This window comes from Ahaetulla prasina, chromosome 8 (assembly GCF_028640845.1).
Source record: "Ahaetulla prasina isolate Xishuangbanna chromosome 8, ASM2864084v1, whole genome shotgun sequence".
NCBI lineage: Eukaryota > Metazoa > Chordata > Lepidosauria > Squamata > Colubridae > Ahaetulla > Ahaetulla prasina.
In genome coordinates, this window is record NC_080546.1 from 57680087 (window position 1) to 57698026 (window position 17940).

The 17940-nt window shown below is 39.8% G+C and overlaps 1 protein-coding gene across 1 annotated transcript in view; it reads left to right on the forward strand.

The window, feature by feature from the left end:
- GLRA3 (glycine receptor alpha 3) overlaps window positions 1-17940 on the forward strand; it is a gene marked incomplete at its 5' end in the record, with an annotated part of 67132 nt that overhangs the window by 36321 nt on the left and 12871 nt on the right. The window contains 4 exons of the mRNA XM_058193801.1: window positions 2785-3008; window positions 11338-11420; window positions 14003-14140; window positions 17161-17375. Coding sequence (XP_058049784.1) covers window positions 2785-3008; window positions 11338-11420; window positions 14003-14140; window positions 17161-17375 — 660 coding nt within the window. The remainder of the gene's footprint in view (window positions 1-2784; window positions 3009-11337; window positions 11421-14002; window positions 14141-17160; window positions 17376-17940) is intronic.

Genomic DNA, 17940 nt, shown 5'->3' on the forward strand with positions numbered 1-17940 from the left:
GACGACAAATTACATTGGTTTGAATGGAACAAAGACAAAGTCATTGGCCACACCAAAAACCCACCAGGCACTTTATCAAAGCCTGGCATTCTAACCAACAGATCCATCAACAAACTCATTGACTTAGTACCAGCATACAAACCTATAAAGAAGCAGACCATCCTAACCACCAATCGATGACAGAGCTGACCACCCCCTCACCACCTGAATTTTACACCTCACAGCAACCAGTCAGAAATCACAAGACCAGAATTTATTTATTATTTATTTATTTATTTATTTTATTAAATTTTTATACCGCCCTTCTCCCGAAGGACTCAGGGCGGTGTACAGCCAAAGTAAAAACAAAGATATATACAGTTTAAAACAACAATTAAAAAGAGCAAATTTTAAAGGCCGATTATTAAAATTTAAATTAAAAAGTTAAAAATATTAAAACCCAATTAAAATACATCACTAATTATGCCAGTCCGCTTTAATGAATAAATATGTTTTGAGCTCACGACGGAAGGTCCAAGATCGGGCACTTGACGAGACCGGGGAAGTTCATTCCAGGCGTCACTGCCCCACAGAGAAGGCCCTACTCCTGGGGCCGCCAGCCGACACTGTTTGGCGGACGGCACCTGAGGAGACCCTCTCTGTGCGAGCGCACGGGTCGGTGGGAGGCAAAAGGTAACAGCAGGCGGTCTCGTAAGTACCGGGTCCTAAGCCATGGAGCGCTTTAAAGATAGTTACCAAAATCTTGAAGCGCACCGAAGACCACAGGAAGCCAGTGCAAGCTACGGAGCAGCGATGTCACGTGGGAGCCACGGCGGCTCCGTTACTACTCGCGCAGCCGCATTCTGGACTAACTGCAGCCTCCGGGTGCACCTCAAGGGCAGCCCCATGTAGAGAGCATTGCAATAATCCAGCCTACACGTAACCAGAGCGTGAGTGACCGTGCATAAGGCATCCCGATCAAGGATGGTAAAAGGCCCTCCTGGCGACGGCCGCCAGGTGTTCATCAAAAGACAGCCGTCCGTCCAGGAGGACACCCAAGTTGCGAACCGCCTCCTTTGGGGCCACTAACTGCGGATGCAGCTGACTGTACCGGGATGCCGGCATCCACAGCCACTCCGTCTTGGAGGGATTGAGCTTGAGTCTGTTTCTCCCCATCCAGACCCGTACAGCTTCCAGGCACCGGGACAGCACTTCGACCGCTTCGTTGGGGTGGTCCGGGGTGGAAAAGTACAGCTGAGTATCATCAGCGTACAGATGGTAACTCACCCCGAAACCACTGATGACCTCACCCAGCGGCTTCATATAGATGTTGAACAGGGTGGGCGAGAGAATCGACCCCTGAGGCACCCCACAAGTGAGGCGCCTCGAGGACGACCTCTGCCCCCCTTGAATCAGCCTTGTGACTCAATTAGTCTTGTGATTCAACAAAACTATCACCTAGGACCTATATAAATGATTAGGACACTTCACCCCAAAACCCCACTGAAGATGTTATCTAGTTTGGTAATGAAATGTCTGGCAGCAAAGCAGCAAGCTCAGTGAACAATATTTTTCTTATATGTTGATTGATTATATGCCATCAAGTTGGTGCAAACCTTAGTGACTACATAGTTTTTAATGCATGACTGATGATATTATGTATAATTAAAAGCTTATGAATTACTAGGAATAATTATAATAATTAATAAAATAAGGAGAATAATGGAAACGGTTTGCAAATGGACAACTAATATGCAATGTTTACAAGAACCTATTCTGCTTAATTTGGAAAAGAAAGTTACTGGTTCATTTAATTCTTGTTCTATTTTACCTGGCTGTAAACTGCCCTGAGTCCTTCGGGAGAAAGGCGGTATAAAAATCCAATTAAATAAATAAATAAATAAATAAATAATTTTAACCTGTTTTTCTTCCAAGCAGTTTCCTCACTGTACAGACTCATGTGCCCACATTTTGAGGCAGGCTATGGTTCTAAGTGTCTTAAAGTGACAAGTTTCCTAAATCAGTCAGTTATACCTTCCTTCTCTTCTTCCTCTGACATGATATTCAGAAAAACAGTAAAATAGTTCATAGCAATAGTGAATGCTGGAGCTCTGCATTCCTAACTACTTATTATAACTTTGGAAATTATGATTTTCACTCTTGAAGAAATCTGGAAATGTACAGCTGTTAAAACATATTTTTGTCACCTGTCCAAAATTTTTATTTCCAAAATTTTAATTAAGAACTTCTTACACATACAAACATACATATAAATATAAAAATAGAATGACCTTGTAACTAAACTAAAATGAAGCTTGCTTCTTAGTAGCTTTGTATATTGCTGAACCCAGCAAAATCTACTTATTTAGTAAATTATTGTTAAATAAATTAATTATGTGGCACAATATCTGAATCCAATCAGTGTATTTATTAATTTAAGAAAGTAAACTATTTCTGATAAATGTATAATAAGAATTGTAAATATAAGGTTTATGTAGTAATCTCTTTACACAAGCATGAAATTAGTTATAAATATTCTGCTTTGTGTTTATGCAAAATTTTAGAATTTTGCTTTTATACAAATTCCTGGAGAAAATAGAGATCAAAATGTGCTCATCCAATGATTAAGCTTCATACAATAATATTCCTAGTATTTTAAAAGTATATTTTTAAAATATGTGTCAGGATAAATAATTTGTTTTCATTAATTGGAAAAGTTAATTTAATACTGTACGTATTGTTCAATTAAATGTAAGAGTAAACAGAACTTTCTTCTTTTCATTTTTTGTTTTTTTTCCCCCCTAGGATTATCGAGTGAACATTTTTCTCCGTCAGAACTGGAATGATCCACGCCTTGCTTACAGTGAATATCCAGATGACTCTTTAGATTTAGATCCATCCATGCTGGATTCAATCTGGAAACCTGACTTATTTTTTGCCAATGAAAAGGGTGCCAACTTTCATGAAGTAACAACTGACAATAAATTGCTTCGAATTTTTAAAAATGGAAATGTTCTTTATTCTATCAGGTAAATTGTTGAGTACAAAAATATGAGGTTATAGCACAATTTCAAAGTAATCTAAGTTCCATTTAAACATAACAATTGTTGCTTTTATAGATTGTACATTTTTCACTTTGATTTATATAAGTATATAAATTGATTTTCAAGATAAAAAATAACGTGCAATTATTGAAGATTGATTCAAATGTCACAAGTTATATAAAAACAATAACTGATTCCCCCAAAATATTGAAAATTTTAATTTTGAAAGCAAAAAGGCAGAACTGTGCTAAGGATAAAATATATTAATTCTAGTGTAAAATTAAGTCAGACATAGGCTATCTTGTGATAAAAAAAAGTCATAACTTCTATACTCTTGTAGAATGGATCAGTTTTCTTTCACTGGCTAATCATGCTGTAAACAGGAAGCACACATGTGCACCTCAGCAATCATCACCATTTCGTTTACATTCCCAGAATACCTATACAAAGTACAGCCATTTTTAGGGAAGGGAGTAAAAAGGGGGAAAATAAGTAATTATAAATAAACATTATGAAAAGTCTTAGTAGGATTTTTAACCTCAAATTTCCCCCAATGCTTAAAGAGTTCTTTCTTTCAGTTTGCCTACAAAGCCAATTTGCATGCTCCTGCTGTAAGCCATCTATATTTGTTGCTATCAAAAGTCTGTGATATAACTACAACCAATATTTAAAAATTCTGCTTTTTCCTTAAATGTTCATAACTTTATTACATATATGAAGTTTAAATTATAGTTTATTAGCATACAAGATATTGCAGAATACACATGTTATAGATTGCATTGATTCTGAATAAGGCTTTAATACTCCTGTGCCTATTCAAAGATATCTATTTTTTTCAAAATGTATCTGTATTAGGCTTTCTAATCGTTTATTCTTTATACTATATGTCAGTGATGATTAACCTCTTTGGTGCTGAGTGCCCAAAGTGTGCGTGTGTGCGCACAAATGCACATGTGCATGCCAGAACCCCCAAAATGCAATGCAAGCACCCGCTGAGCATGCACCCCACCCCCAGGCATGCATGCATGCCCCTGCACATGCACCCCTCTACCTGTGCATGCGCACTGCCTCCCATGTCCCATTTTGGCTTCCAGGTTGATGCAGGAGGTTTTCCCGGCTCAAAATGGGGCGCGGGAGTAGCCGGTGGCCAGCGTTGCAAACCCTGATAGCTCTGGGGTAAGCGCCGAAATCCCCCCCAATATGGGGGTCCATTTTGGACCATAGCTGCCCCGTAGAGGCAGCAAAGAATGAGGGAGCTGCCAGAGCAAACAGGGAAGCAGCAAATTCCCTGTAGCTCTGGCTTTTTTCCCCTCGACCCAGCGGAGAGGAACTGCAGCCACCATCAGCTGCTCCAAAGTCGGGACAGCCACAAGAACGGGCAGGAGGATAAACCACAAATATCAAACAGGATATTGAAGCCAGGTGACAAAAAGGCATTAAGTGGAAATATGGCACATGCTCAAAAGAAATATTGTAACAGCAGCTAAATCTAATTGAAAGTGAAAACGGAAGGAAATAAGTTAAAAGATATGTAAATTCTGACAAAGAGGGCTTGGAATTGAAGTCTAGAGCCCCAACTAAATAAAGGAGAATAAGTTTTCTAATTAAATAATTGTCTGAGAAGATTGGAAGTTTTTATCGACTACTTAATGCAAGATGAAAGGGAAAAGAAAAGGAAAAAGAAAAAAGAGCTAAAGGAAAATTTAAATCAACTTTATTGGAACACTTAAAGTTCCTCTATTCTCTGTAAATTTGGATTTAAAGGAATATAAAGAAACTTTTTAAAAGGTACAAAATTTGGAAAAAAGGAAACAAAATGACACAAAGGGAAGGTGAGGTGCAATGCTACAGAAACAAAATGGATACTTTGTTATTTGTGGATTGTAACTGTAAACTAAAGAGTGATATCTAAAGGCAGAGGAAGAAATGCAAGAAGGAATTGTCTTTGTGATTTCAAGACAGTTTCAAGAAAGATGGATATGTCTGTACAAGTGCAGGACACCTTTGAGAGAGGACTTTGTAACATGAAAGCTGACCTTTAAGATTTAAACATCTAAGAATAAGAAGAGATCTAATTGACATCCAAGCAAGACTGAAACAAAATGGATACTTTGTTATTTGTGAACTCCAACTGTAGATTAAAGAGTGACATCTAGAGGAAGAAGAAGAACAAGATGGAAATGTCTTCGTGATTTCAGGACACTTTCAAGAAAGATGGATATGTCTGTGCGAGTGCAAGACAGCTTTAAGAAAGGACCTTGTAACCAGATTTATTTATTTATTTATTTATTATATTTGTATACCGCCCTTCTCCCGAAGGACTCAGGGCGGTTCACAGCCAATAAAAACAACAGAAAACATAAAATACATATAAAACAGCTAAAAAAAGAATAGAAAACTTATTCAATTGATGGCCTAAAACTTTTAAATACAAATTTAAAACCCTGTTTAAAACCCCTGATTTAAAACCCCAATTTAAAACTATGTTCACGCTAGTCCTGCTCTTCGAAACAACAACGTCTTCAGCTCGCGGCGGAAGGTCCTGAGGTCGGGGAGTTGACGAAGCCCCAGAGGGAGCTCGTTCCAAAGGGTAGGAGCCCCCACAGAGAAGGCCCTCCCCCTGGAGGTCGCCAGCCGACATTGTTTAGCTGACGGTATCTGGAGGAGGCCTTCTCTGTGAGAGCGCACTGGTCGGTGAGAGGCTACTGGTGGCAGTAGGCGGTCCCGTAAATATCCCGGCCCTAAGCCATGGAGTGCTTTAAAGGTGATAACAAGTACCTTGAAGTGAACCCGGAAGACCACCGGGAGCCAGTGCAGACTGCGCAGGAGGGGTGTTACACAGGAGCAACAAGGTGCTCCCTCTATCACCCGCGCAGCCGCATTCTGGACCAGTTGGAGTCTCCGGGTACCCTTCAAGGGGAGCCCCATGTAGAGAGCATTGCAGTAACAAGGGCATGAGTGCATAAGGAAGCCCGATCCAGAAAGGGGCGTAACTGGCGTATCAGGCGAACCTGATGAAAAGCTCCCCTGGCGACGGCCGTCATATGATCTTCTAAAGACAGCCGTACATCCAGGAGGACGCCCAGATTGCGAGCCCTTTCCGTGGGGGCCAATAGCTCGCCCCCAATGGTCAGCGATGGAATTAGCTGACTGTACCAGGCCGCCGGCATCCACAACCACTCGGTCTTGGTGGCATTGAGTCTGAGTCTGTTCCTCCCCATCCAGACCCATGCGGCCTCCAGGCACTGGGACATCACTTCAACAGCCTCGTTGGGGTGGTTAGGGGTGGAAATATAGAGCTGAGTATCATCAGCGTATAGATGACAACTCACCCCAAGACCACGGATGATCTCACCCAGTGGCTTCATATAGATGTTGAACAGAAGAGGCAAGAGAACCGATCCTTGTGGCACCCCACATAAGAGGCGCCTTGGGGCCGATCTCTTCCCTCCTGTCAACACCATCTGCGACCGGTCGGAGAGGTAGGAGGAGAACCACCGATGAACAGTGCCCCCCACTCCAAGTCGCCCGAGCCGGCGCAGCAGGATACCATGGTCGATGGTATCAAAAGCCGCTGAGAGATCTAATAGGACCAGGACAGAGGAACAACCTCTGTCCCGAGCCCTCAAGAGATCATCAACCAATGCGACCAAGGCTGTTTCCGTGCTGTTTCCGGCCTGGAACGGATCAAGATAGACAGTTTCATCCAGGTACTGGGGCAACTGTCGTGCAACCACACTCTCGACAACCTTTGCCACAAAGCGAAGGTTGGAGACAGGACGATAATTTGCTAAAATAGCTGGGTCCAGGGAAGGCTTCTTGAGGAGGGGCCTCACCACCGCCTCTTTCAAGGCGGTAGGGAAAACACTCTCCATCAAAAAAGCGTTCACAATTTTCTGGAGCCAGCCTCGTGTCACCTCCCGGATGGCCAGTACCAACCAGGAGGGACACGGGTCCAATAAACATGTGGTCGCATTCAATCCCCCCATTAACCTGTCCATGTCCTCAGGAATCACAGAATCAAACTCATCCCAGATAGTAACATCAAGACCTGCCTCCCCCACCCCGCCCGGATCTACCCAATCTGGGTCCAACCCTTCCTGAATCTGAGCGATTTTATCAAACAGATATTGTCCAAATTCCTCAGCTCGACCCTTTAAGGGATCCTCTACCGCTCCCTGATGGAGGAGCGAGCGGGTCACCCTAAACAGGGCGGCTGGGCGGTTATCTGCTGATGCAATGAGGTTGGAAAAATACTCCCATTTTGCCAGCCTCATCGCCACTAGATAGGTCCGAATTTGAGACCTAACTAGTGTCCGGTCAGATTCGGAGCGGCTGGACCTCCAGATACTCTCTAGGTGTCTTTTCCGGCGTTTCATCTCCCTCAGCCCCTCGGAGTACCAAGGGGCTAAACGAGATCGGCACCAGATCAGAGGCCACAAAGGCACGACTCAATCTAGAGCACCAGCCGCCACCCGATCCCAGGCGGCGACCAGAGCTCCAGCCGAGTCGTGGGCTAAATCCTCAGGGAATGGCCCAAGCTCCGTCTGGAACCTTCCAGGGTCCATCAGGCGCCTGGGAAGGAACCAGCGAGTCGGTTCCATCTCCCTGTGGCGGGGGTCGGCGGTTCCAAAGTCCAGCTGAAGGAGCGAATGATCTGACCATGACAGGGGTCTGATAACTAACTCCCCTAATTTCAGATCATTCAACCACTGTCCAGAGACAAAAATCAAATCCAGAGTGTTTCCCCCGATGTGAGTGGGGTCGTTCACTAACTGGGTCAGGTTCAAGGCCGTCATGGAAGCCATGAACTCCCGAGCTGATGTGGATGCTATCCCCACCGATGGGGATAGATGGCTGACAGATGGCTGACCTCTGATTAAAAAACATTAAAGAACAAGCAAAGATTCTTGATACTTAGTAAGAATATAAGAGATAACTATAGAACAATGATTAATAATGTCTTGGGGAAACTAAGAAGCACATAGTAATTATAGTGAAGAATATAGATGTATGAGATTTAAAAAAATTAAAACCTGTATTAAATATTTTTAAAGGATTATAAAAGCAGTGAGAAAAGAGGGAAACGAGTGTAAAGGAATTTAAGCTAAGGAAATATGGAATTTTTAAGCATAAGTAATGAAATTGTAATAACTTGTGATAAAACTTTCAATGAAGTATGTGAATATAAGTATGGAATTTTTTGAGAAATAAGAAATGTTTGCTTTTTTTTATTTTGCTTTTTATAGAGAATTCATAAGATGGAAATTTTTGCTGGTGATGCTAGACTTTTTTTTTTAATTGAAATTGAAATGGAACATAAGAGAGAATTATTTTTTCTTTAGATTTTATTTTGTTTTTATTAGTCTATTTTTCTGTTTTCTTTTTGGGTATTGGATTATGAAATAACAACTGCTTTGATGAAATTAGGGGTAATTATTGTTATATTAGGAATGAAGGAGGGAAGGGAAAAAAGGAGGTAAAAACATGAGGATCAGATTGGATTTAATATTGATTTCAGGATAGGGGGGTGGAAGTTTAAGAGAGAGAAAGAAATATATTGGACATAATACAATGGGGGGTGAAATTTGAATTATGTTTAACTATGCACCTGACTGATATCCTGTTCAAAAATGATTTGTATGTGGTTTATTGTTAAAAAATTAAAAAAATTAAAAATATGGGGCACGGGGGTGCACTCAAGGTATCCCCTGCATGTGCCCCGCCACCCCCCCTGCACATGTGTGGCAAAGACTCAAAAACCAGCTGGCCAGCAGAGGCACACGCACATGCGCTGTGGAGCTGGGCTGGGGCAAAGTCTGGCATGCCTGCAGAGAAGGCTCTGCGTGCCACCTGTGGCACATATGCCATAGGTTCACCATCACAGCAATAAAAATAACAACAACAACAACAACAACAACAACAACAACAACAACAGAGTTGGAAGGGACCTTGGAGGCCTTCTAGTCCAACCCCCTGCCCAGGCAAGAAACCCTACACCATTTCAGACAAATTGTTATCCAACATTTTCTTTAAAATTTCCAGCGTTGGAGCATTCACAACTTCTGCAGGCAAGTTGTTGCATTTATTAATTGTTTTAACTGTCAGGAAATTTCTCCTTAGTTCTAAGTTACTTCTCTCCTTGATTAGTTTCCACCCGTTGCTTCTTGTTCTACCCTCAGGTGCTTTGGAGAACAACCCGACTCCCTCTTCTTTGTGGCAGCCCCTGAGATATTGGAACACTGCTATCATGTCTCCCCTAGTCCTTCTTTTTATTAAATTAGACATACCCAGTTCCTGCAACCGTTCTTCATATGTTTTAGCCTCCAGTCCCCTAATCAACTTTGTTGCTCTTCTCTGTACTCTTTCTAGAGTCTCAACATCTTTTTTACATCATGGCGACCAAAACTGAATACTGTATTCCAAGTGTGGCATTACCAAAGTGGTATTAACACTTCACGTGATCTTGATTCTATCCCTCTGTTTATGCAGCCCAGAACTGTGTTGGTTTTTTTAGCAGCTGCTGCACACTGCTGGCTCATATGGGTTAGACAGCACCACCACCAGATGGATTCGTAACTGGCTGACCAACCGCACTCAACGTGTAGTCCTCAATGGAATTACATCTACATGGAGGGAAGTATACAGTGGAATACCCCAAGGCTCTGTTTTAGGCCCAGTACTCTTCAACATCTTCATCAATGATTTGGATGAGGGGATAGATGGGGAACTCATCAAATTTGCAGATGACACTAAGCTGGCAGGAATAGCCAACACTCCAGAAGATAGGCTCAAGATACAGAAGGATCTTGACAGACTTGAACATTGGGCGCTATCTAACAAAATGAAATTCAACAGTGAAAAAAGTAAGCTTCTACATTTAGGCAAAAAAAACCCAAAATGCACAGGTACCGTATATGTGGTACCTTGCTCAATAGTAGCAACTGTGAGAGAGATCCCTCCATGTAGATGTAATTCCATTGAGGACTACACGTTGAGTGCGGTTGGTCAGCCAGTTACGAATCCATCTGGTGGTGGTGCTGTCTAACCCACATTTTTCTACTTTATCTAGTAGTAGGTTATGGTCTACTTTATCAAATGCTTTACTGAAGTCCAAGTAAATTATATCGACAGCATTCCTCTGGTCCACTAATTTTGTCACTTTGTCAAAGAATGCAATAAGATTAGTTTGGCATGATCTGTTTTTGACAAACCTATGTTGGCTTTTAGTTATTACTTTGTTTGCTTCTAAGTGTTTGGTGATTCATTGATTATCTTTTCCAGAATCTTCCCTGGTATTGAGGTCAGGCTGATAGGTCTGTAGTTTCCTGGATCTGTTTTTTTTTTTCCTTTTTTGAAGATGGGAATTACATCAGCTCTTTTCCAGTCTTCTGGCAGTTCCCCTGTGCTCCAGGATCTTTGAAAGATATAGTTCAGTGGTTCTGGGATCTCGTCTGCCAGTTCCTTCAGAACCTTGGGATGTAATCCATCCGGTCCTGGTGATTTGAACTCGTCTAGGGTAGACAGGTGTTCACTTACCATTTTCTTCCCTATTTTAACTTGTGTTCCTAATCTGTTTTTTGTGGTACTGTTTTTGATATATCATCTACTCTCTGTCAAAATTCTTCCATTGATTCTCCTAGATTTTTAAGTCTACATTGAACATAGGATAACAAAGATATTTCTATTTAAAATTACAGGTTAATATTATTTGTAGCAAAAATGACTCATATGGCTTTTATTTGAAAGCCTGAATATGTTGTTTTAATAATAATTTCACAAATTACTAACAAAGATACATAGGATTAGATTATAATGTACCATATTGCACAAATTGCATGAAGAGAATTCTCTAAAAATACAAAATTTTGAGATGTTTATTCATAAATAGATTTCTCTGATTTTATGAGGTTTGTTTCAGAGGTGGTATTCAGCTGCTTCGGACCGGTTCGGGAGAACCGGTAGTGGCCTCAGCGTAATGCCATCCTATTTAGCCATGTTTTCGAGGTTAAGCGCATGCATGGAAGGTGTGCGCGGGGGGGGGGGGAAACTGGTGGTAATATTGGAAACCCACCGCTGGTTTCTTTCCAAAAAGGTTGATAAAATTGCAGTTTTAAAATCAGTTCTAAGCATTTGGAGTCCAATACAAAGACAACTTTAAATATTTAATCATTTAAATGAATTGTAGCTTATTATTTTGTATTAATTATACATGTGCTGGATTTGCCAACTTTCCTCCTTATTGTAGATGGATGTAAGGAAATGTATGTGAAGAAAATATTCTTTTTGCTTCATTTGCTTTACCTTCTTTCAGGCTGACTTTAATACTTTCCTGTCCAATGGATCTCAAAAATTTCCCAATGGATGTCCAGACCTGTATAATGCAACTGGAAAGTTGTAAGTATAAATTAATCTATTCATAGAAAAAATCCATGAGATAAATTATCTACTATTTGTGATAATATGAACTTTCATGTGCAGGAAACTTCTTTTTCCATGTTCAAATTATGCTCCTACACCTCCCAGGATTCCAAGCCAGTGAAATAAGAAATTTGGTAAGTTGAAGTCCCCAGTACATTAAGTGGTCACTCAACTGAGTAATAATGTTTGGAAAAAACAAACATTAAAGATTACATAATCTTGGCAGAGAAGACAGTTTCCTGATAGAGAATGTCCCCATTAGTCATGGGGAACTCATTAGTTAGGGAGAAATTATTCATAAATCCCTATGAGACTAGTTTCTGCTATACCAGCAATTTTCAGTTTGAGGGAAAGATGGTAAGTTATTTTCAGCCAAAAATTAGCCATCAAAATCCATACTCATACCAGAATTTTAAGCATTCCTGTTTCCAAACTAACCTTGGCTAATGGCTAGGGGAACAAATAGGGCTACAGCTCTCAAGAATTTGTTTGCACTGACTCCAGTTTACACCTGCACCCTATTTAGAATTTGGGCCAAAAAAATTGTCTCAAAAAGTTTTCATGCAGCTGATATTAGTTCTTTAATAAAGAAGAATCACTCAATAGTTATTCTGGAAGCTAGCTGTGCTACATAATCATGATGTGGGTCAAGGTCATTTTGGAGTAGAAAATCAGCCAAAACATTTCCAGGTCAATTTCACTATTTCATGAAAAACCAAAACCCAAACCCTATTTCAGTTTTGATGAAAATGAGTGCATTTCTGGAAAAATGGTAGGAAGAAAAAAATGGTGCCAGAGTAAGGATTATGGAGAATTACATCTAACTCATAGAAAAGTAACATAATTAATCATTTATTGTATACCTTCATTATATATACATCAGTACAAAACCCAACTTTTATTCCACATATTCTTTTAAAAGAATATGGAAATTTATTCTTTATATATATCTCTGAGGAAAAAATGTAGTTCATCGGTGGTCTTCATACAAAATAGGAAGATAAGATGGATCCAAATGGCAGCTGTTGTCATTCAGTTCTTTCTGATTCAGTGGAATAACCTCTACAGCAGGGCTGTCAAACTCCCGGCCCATGGCCGGATGCGCCTGGTTTAGCAAAAGGGAAAAAAGTCTTGGTACATCAATGACACTGCCATGACAATGTGAGTTTGACACCCCTGTTCTACAGGATTGTCTGACACTAACTGTTTCCCTCAGCATTTGTAAGTTTATATTTGTGAGAGATTGTGGTCACTTTGTTTTCTGTCAGCCTTTCTTTCAATAGCTTTTTATTTGCCAGACAATAGGGTATCAATATCTTTTGACTTAACATTATATGTACAAAATAGTTACCTTTAGTTTTGTTATTAATGCTTTTCCTGAGTTGTCCTGTTTTATTTAGTTCTGAGGTTTTTGTTTTTCTTCTTGTTCAAGTTATTCTCAACTATTTTGTCACATCACAGTTCAAACACATCATTTTTTGTTCAGATTTTCTGATCCAGTTTTCACAACTACGGTATGTAACTAATAAAATCATAGCATACTGTTGTCAGTATGTTTTCTTTGCATTTTAATATTTTGTTTAGATCTATAATAGTATTTTTCCCATGTAGCAGATGACTCTGTTTCATGACTACACTCACCCTATAATTTTTAAGCCTATCAAGAGAAAGCTTAGGAAGATTCTTTAACTTTATTTCCTAACATAGGTTGGAAGTTCTTATTGACAAAATCTTAGCTATTTTTTATTATTGGCAGCAGACCAGCTTCTGTACTTGCTGTACACACTGACACTTGCTTCTTTTACCTTTGACAAGAAATTCCTTGAGTCTTCCTTACTCTCTATCATTGTGGTACCATTAGCATTTCTCAGGTTTTGTTAAATTAAATAAATAAGGTTTTTACAGTATATACATATTGATGTAATTCTTTCTAATTTTGTTGTTCCATAGCCCATTTTAATAGTTGATTCTTAACATTATACAAATTCTTTAACCGATAAATGGCCAGTTTAGCTCACATTTCTAAGAGGAATCTACAATGAGGAATCTACAATGTATTCTAAACTCTGTATAGAAAATAAAGAAAAAAATAAGGTTCCAGTTATTCCCAAGATCTGAATTGCAAAACCTTTAGCTTTATCTTACTACCATATGTGATAAGTGCAAACATTTGGTAGTTTTGTCTTTTCTTAGCACTACTTTTTTTTTTTGTCTTGGAATGGCAATAGCATTTAGTAATAACACTTAAGACTTATATTCATTGCATTATAACCAATGGTGGGTTTCAAAATTTTTTACTACCGGTTCTAGGGTGTGGCTTGGTGGGTGTGGCATGGCTTGGTAGGTGTGGTTTGGTGGGCATGGCAGTGGAAATATACTGTAAAATCTTCATTCCCACTCCACTCCAAGGGAAGGGTACTGTAAAATCTCCATACAGAGATTTTTATTTGACAACAGTATTGTTTTTTATATTTCATCCTGCACTGTTGAATTGGAGAAAACATTGTCATTAAATGTGTGTTAATTTCAGTTCAACATATTTTTACTTCCTTTCCTAGTTGGTTATACAATGAATGATCTTGTATTTGAATGGCAAGAAAATGGTGCTGTACAAGTAGCTGAAGGACTCACTTTGCCACAGTTTTTGTTGAAAGAAGATAAAGATCTTTGTTACTGCACAAAACACTACAATACAGGTGGGAAAACTACTCAGTGTTTTGACAATTGAAAGAACATTGTAACTCTTTGTTCTCCAAGAATATATTCAATGTGTAGTTAATCATAGAGTAGTAATGATTCTTGGGCCAAGGAATATTTATATCTAGGAGAAGAGTTTCATAACACACATCTTAACTTCAACATGGAGTGGCAATTGAATAGGTAATAACATCAGCCACAAAATACTAGAAATCCAGTACAGTGACAGAAATAAAGTCAAGGTATATATATTTTTTTTTCTGGGAAAATTGTAGAATTTAGACTATTTGCCTGAGTGTAGAGAAATTTAGAAAAAACACTGTACCTGAGAGTCCTTTTTTATAATATTTTGAAGGGTTTTGTCCTTAGTTTCAAATATATGATTGGTTTCATTAGACTAATTTTATTTTAATTTGCTACCTCCAATTTCAGGATTATAAAAGAGAACATAAATATTGATATTGTTACTGATATTAAAAAATTAGAGATCGCTGATTCAGGAAAAAACCTTCCTATGTCATTATGATAAAATAAAGATTCTGCTGCTGCTCCCCTATGTTTTTTGGCTTATTTTTCACATATAAATGTTTTACATCTGGAATGCTGCTGGATATTTATCAAAACAGGAAATCAAGCATCTTTATGACCACTGGGAGCAGCTGTGCTTCTGCCACTGTTCATTAAAGAAAATGATCACAGTGTAATAAGTAGGAATAGTAACATGTTGATTACCTCCAATTTTCAAAGAAACAATTATTGTTGCATTTTGCACATACTTCTGCATTCCTTTTGTTTGTTGTTGGCATCAGCCCTACAAAGAAGCAGAGTGAGTTTTAGACAGCCAATTGTTATTATTAATGTTATTACTGAAGTAACTCCATCTTTAATTATCTATTTAGAAGATTATAATAAATCTCTTAAATTAAATTCTATTTGCTTCAAAGTTATTTAAATGGATATTTTCTATAGATTATACTATAAAACTCTCTGTAACATTTAACAGAACAAAACTCAGTGGTGGGTTCTACCGGTTCTGCCCAGTTCTACTGAATAGGTAGTAACTTTAGGGACTAGTTCTCCAAACCGGTAGTAAGGGTACCCTAACCCCCGAACCGGTTCCCTGGTCACTGCTTGCTTGCCCACCTGATGCGTCCAAGAAGCCTCTCAGTGGCCTGGCCACAGGGTGCTGAAAAGTCCTTCAGCCAGTGAGAAGAAAGCTGCACATGTGCAAAGATGGCAGCAGCGACCAGAGGTCTTTTCGGCACCCTGCACTAGCGGTTGGTGGAAATTTAACAGCCCTGAGCCGTGCTTTCCTCCAAGTCTCATCCGAAAAGCTCTATGCAGAGAAGAGCTCCTGTTTCCTTCTGCCACCCACATCGCTTAGGGGAAAGCATGGCTCAGGCTGTTAAATTTCGCTGTGCTGCACCAAATGCTTTCCCATAAAGAGTAACGAAGGAGAGAAAAGTCACTGACCTGGAGAACACATGGACTGGAGCAGCTCTATGCTCTCCACTGGCTGTTTCTTCCTCTTCGCTTGTCCAGCACAGTGAAATGTAGCAGCCATGAGCTGTGCTTTCCACCAAGTCAAATCCAGAAAGATCTGGCTGGGGAGGGGTGCCTCCGTCTGCCAGTTCAGGGCAGAGGACTCAGCTGCAGCCCAGACGAGCCAAGGAACTGTGGGGAAGCTCCCTTGTGTTACACACACACACCTCACAGCCTTGGCCTGTGCCTCCCTGCTGCCAGCATCTCCCAAAGCCACCACCATTGGAGCCACGACAGGGACGGGGGCAGCCTAGTAAGCTGGGCACCTGAAAATGGCGCAGAGGCGCAGACGAAGGCTGGGAGGGGGTGTGCAATACGCAGGAGGCTCCCCGCAGTTCCTTGGCTCTCCTGGGCTGCAGCTGTGCTGGCAGAGGCCATGCAGGGCAGGGTGAGATGGGAGCGTGCTAACCTTGCCCTCCCCAAGTGCCGGACTCTGCCGTTGCCATCGCCCCTGGCCTGCCTGCTCCAGCTGCAACCACAGGGAAGGCCCATCAGAGGTGAGAAGGGGTGCTTTTCAGCCAGGAAGGGCAATGGAGGGAAAGCTGAGATGACCACTGCCACCCCACCATGTCCCATCCTGGATATGGGGCCGGAGTGCCAAAAAAAGTGTCAAAAAGTCCCAAAAATTTTAGCCACCATTTTGGTGGGCATGATTTGGGGGGTTCATGTGACTGAGCGTGTGAGTGATGTCAAGTTGGCCATGCCCACTCAGTCGTCTCCCCCCGCCACACCCACAGAACCGGTAGTAAAAAAATTTAGAACCCACCCCTGACAAAACTGTACATAATGAGACTTCTTTTGATCCAAAGTACCTCAAATCAGTTAACTTACAGAATGTGTCCAAAATTCAATACCTATAATTCCTGTGGCATTGAAATTCAGCAGATTTTATAAAACATTTTATGACACTGAAATTATCTTAAAACAGTTTCTGATACAATACAAAATATTCAAAATGGGTTATTTTCAAGGAAGATGCTGTCAATTTTTTCAAGGAAATTCTGTCATTGTTGAAGAAATTGAGGAATCTGATAAGGAAATATCTCTGAAAAGATAATCCAGTGAGCCATGGGTTCCCTAAAGTAAAATTAAATCTGGATTCATCCTGGAAAGCCTTACAGGATTTTCTGCCTCATAACCTTGGGCACTGAGGAGAATTCAGCTGTACTCAAGTTGCTTACAAAGAGTTTGATTATTAAAACCATGCAATTTGTTTGTACTATTCCACACAAGATTTTTTTTAATCACATAGACTGGAATTCACAAGTAGATCATTAAATGCTCTTATTTCCAGGAACTTGAATGAAAACTACAGTAGTTGTAGGGTACAGTTACAATAAATAAAAGAACACATATATGAACAATTAGTGAGGGATGTTGTAATACATTACAAACAAAAAGTAATTGACATTATTCATTGGCAGCTGAAAATGGAATAAAACTGGTTCCTCTAAAATTTGTTCTCTGTTATAACCAGGAAAGTTTACCTGCATTGAAGTTCGATTCCATCTTGAAAGGCAGATGGGATATTATCTCATTCAAATGTATATTCCCAGTCTCCTGATTGTCATACTATCATGGGTATCATTTTGGATCAACATGGATGCCGCTCCAGCTAGAGTGGCTCTAGGTATAACAACTGTACTCACTATGACAACCCAGAGTTCAGGATCACGAGCTTCACTCCCAAAGGTGAACCCTGAAAGTTTTCATTTTGATTGACTATAGAGAATTTTCTCTCATATATACAGTAACTGTTAAAACTGTTCTTCTTATATTATAAATATTAAAGTTAATTGGATATAGAAATATAACTATGACATTGCATCTTACAAGATATATACTGTGTATTTCTAAATAAGGCAGGCTTTACAGATTACTACTTTATTTTTGTAATAGGGTTCTACATTTCTTTCTGTAATCATGGCTATTATTGACAAGTAGCATTAGTCAAGCCATCACATATCTATAGCAATAAGAAAAGTAAGTTATTATTTTAAAAAAGTGAAAACAAACCAGATTATTTTATTTCATTTTACAGAAAACAAATTGTGGCAGTTATGTCAATCTGATTTATTTACCTAGTAATTTTTGTAGAATGATGCAAGCCATAAAGCATCATAAATGGAATACCAAACATTCAGTAATTTGAGTCAAACTTTTCTGCCTTTCACTATGAATAACCTGTGATGATTACTTCAGGTGATCTAGCATATTTTTGCCTAACATGGAATGTCATAAAGATAAAGTCTTAAGA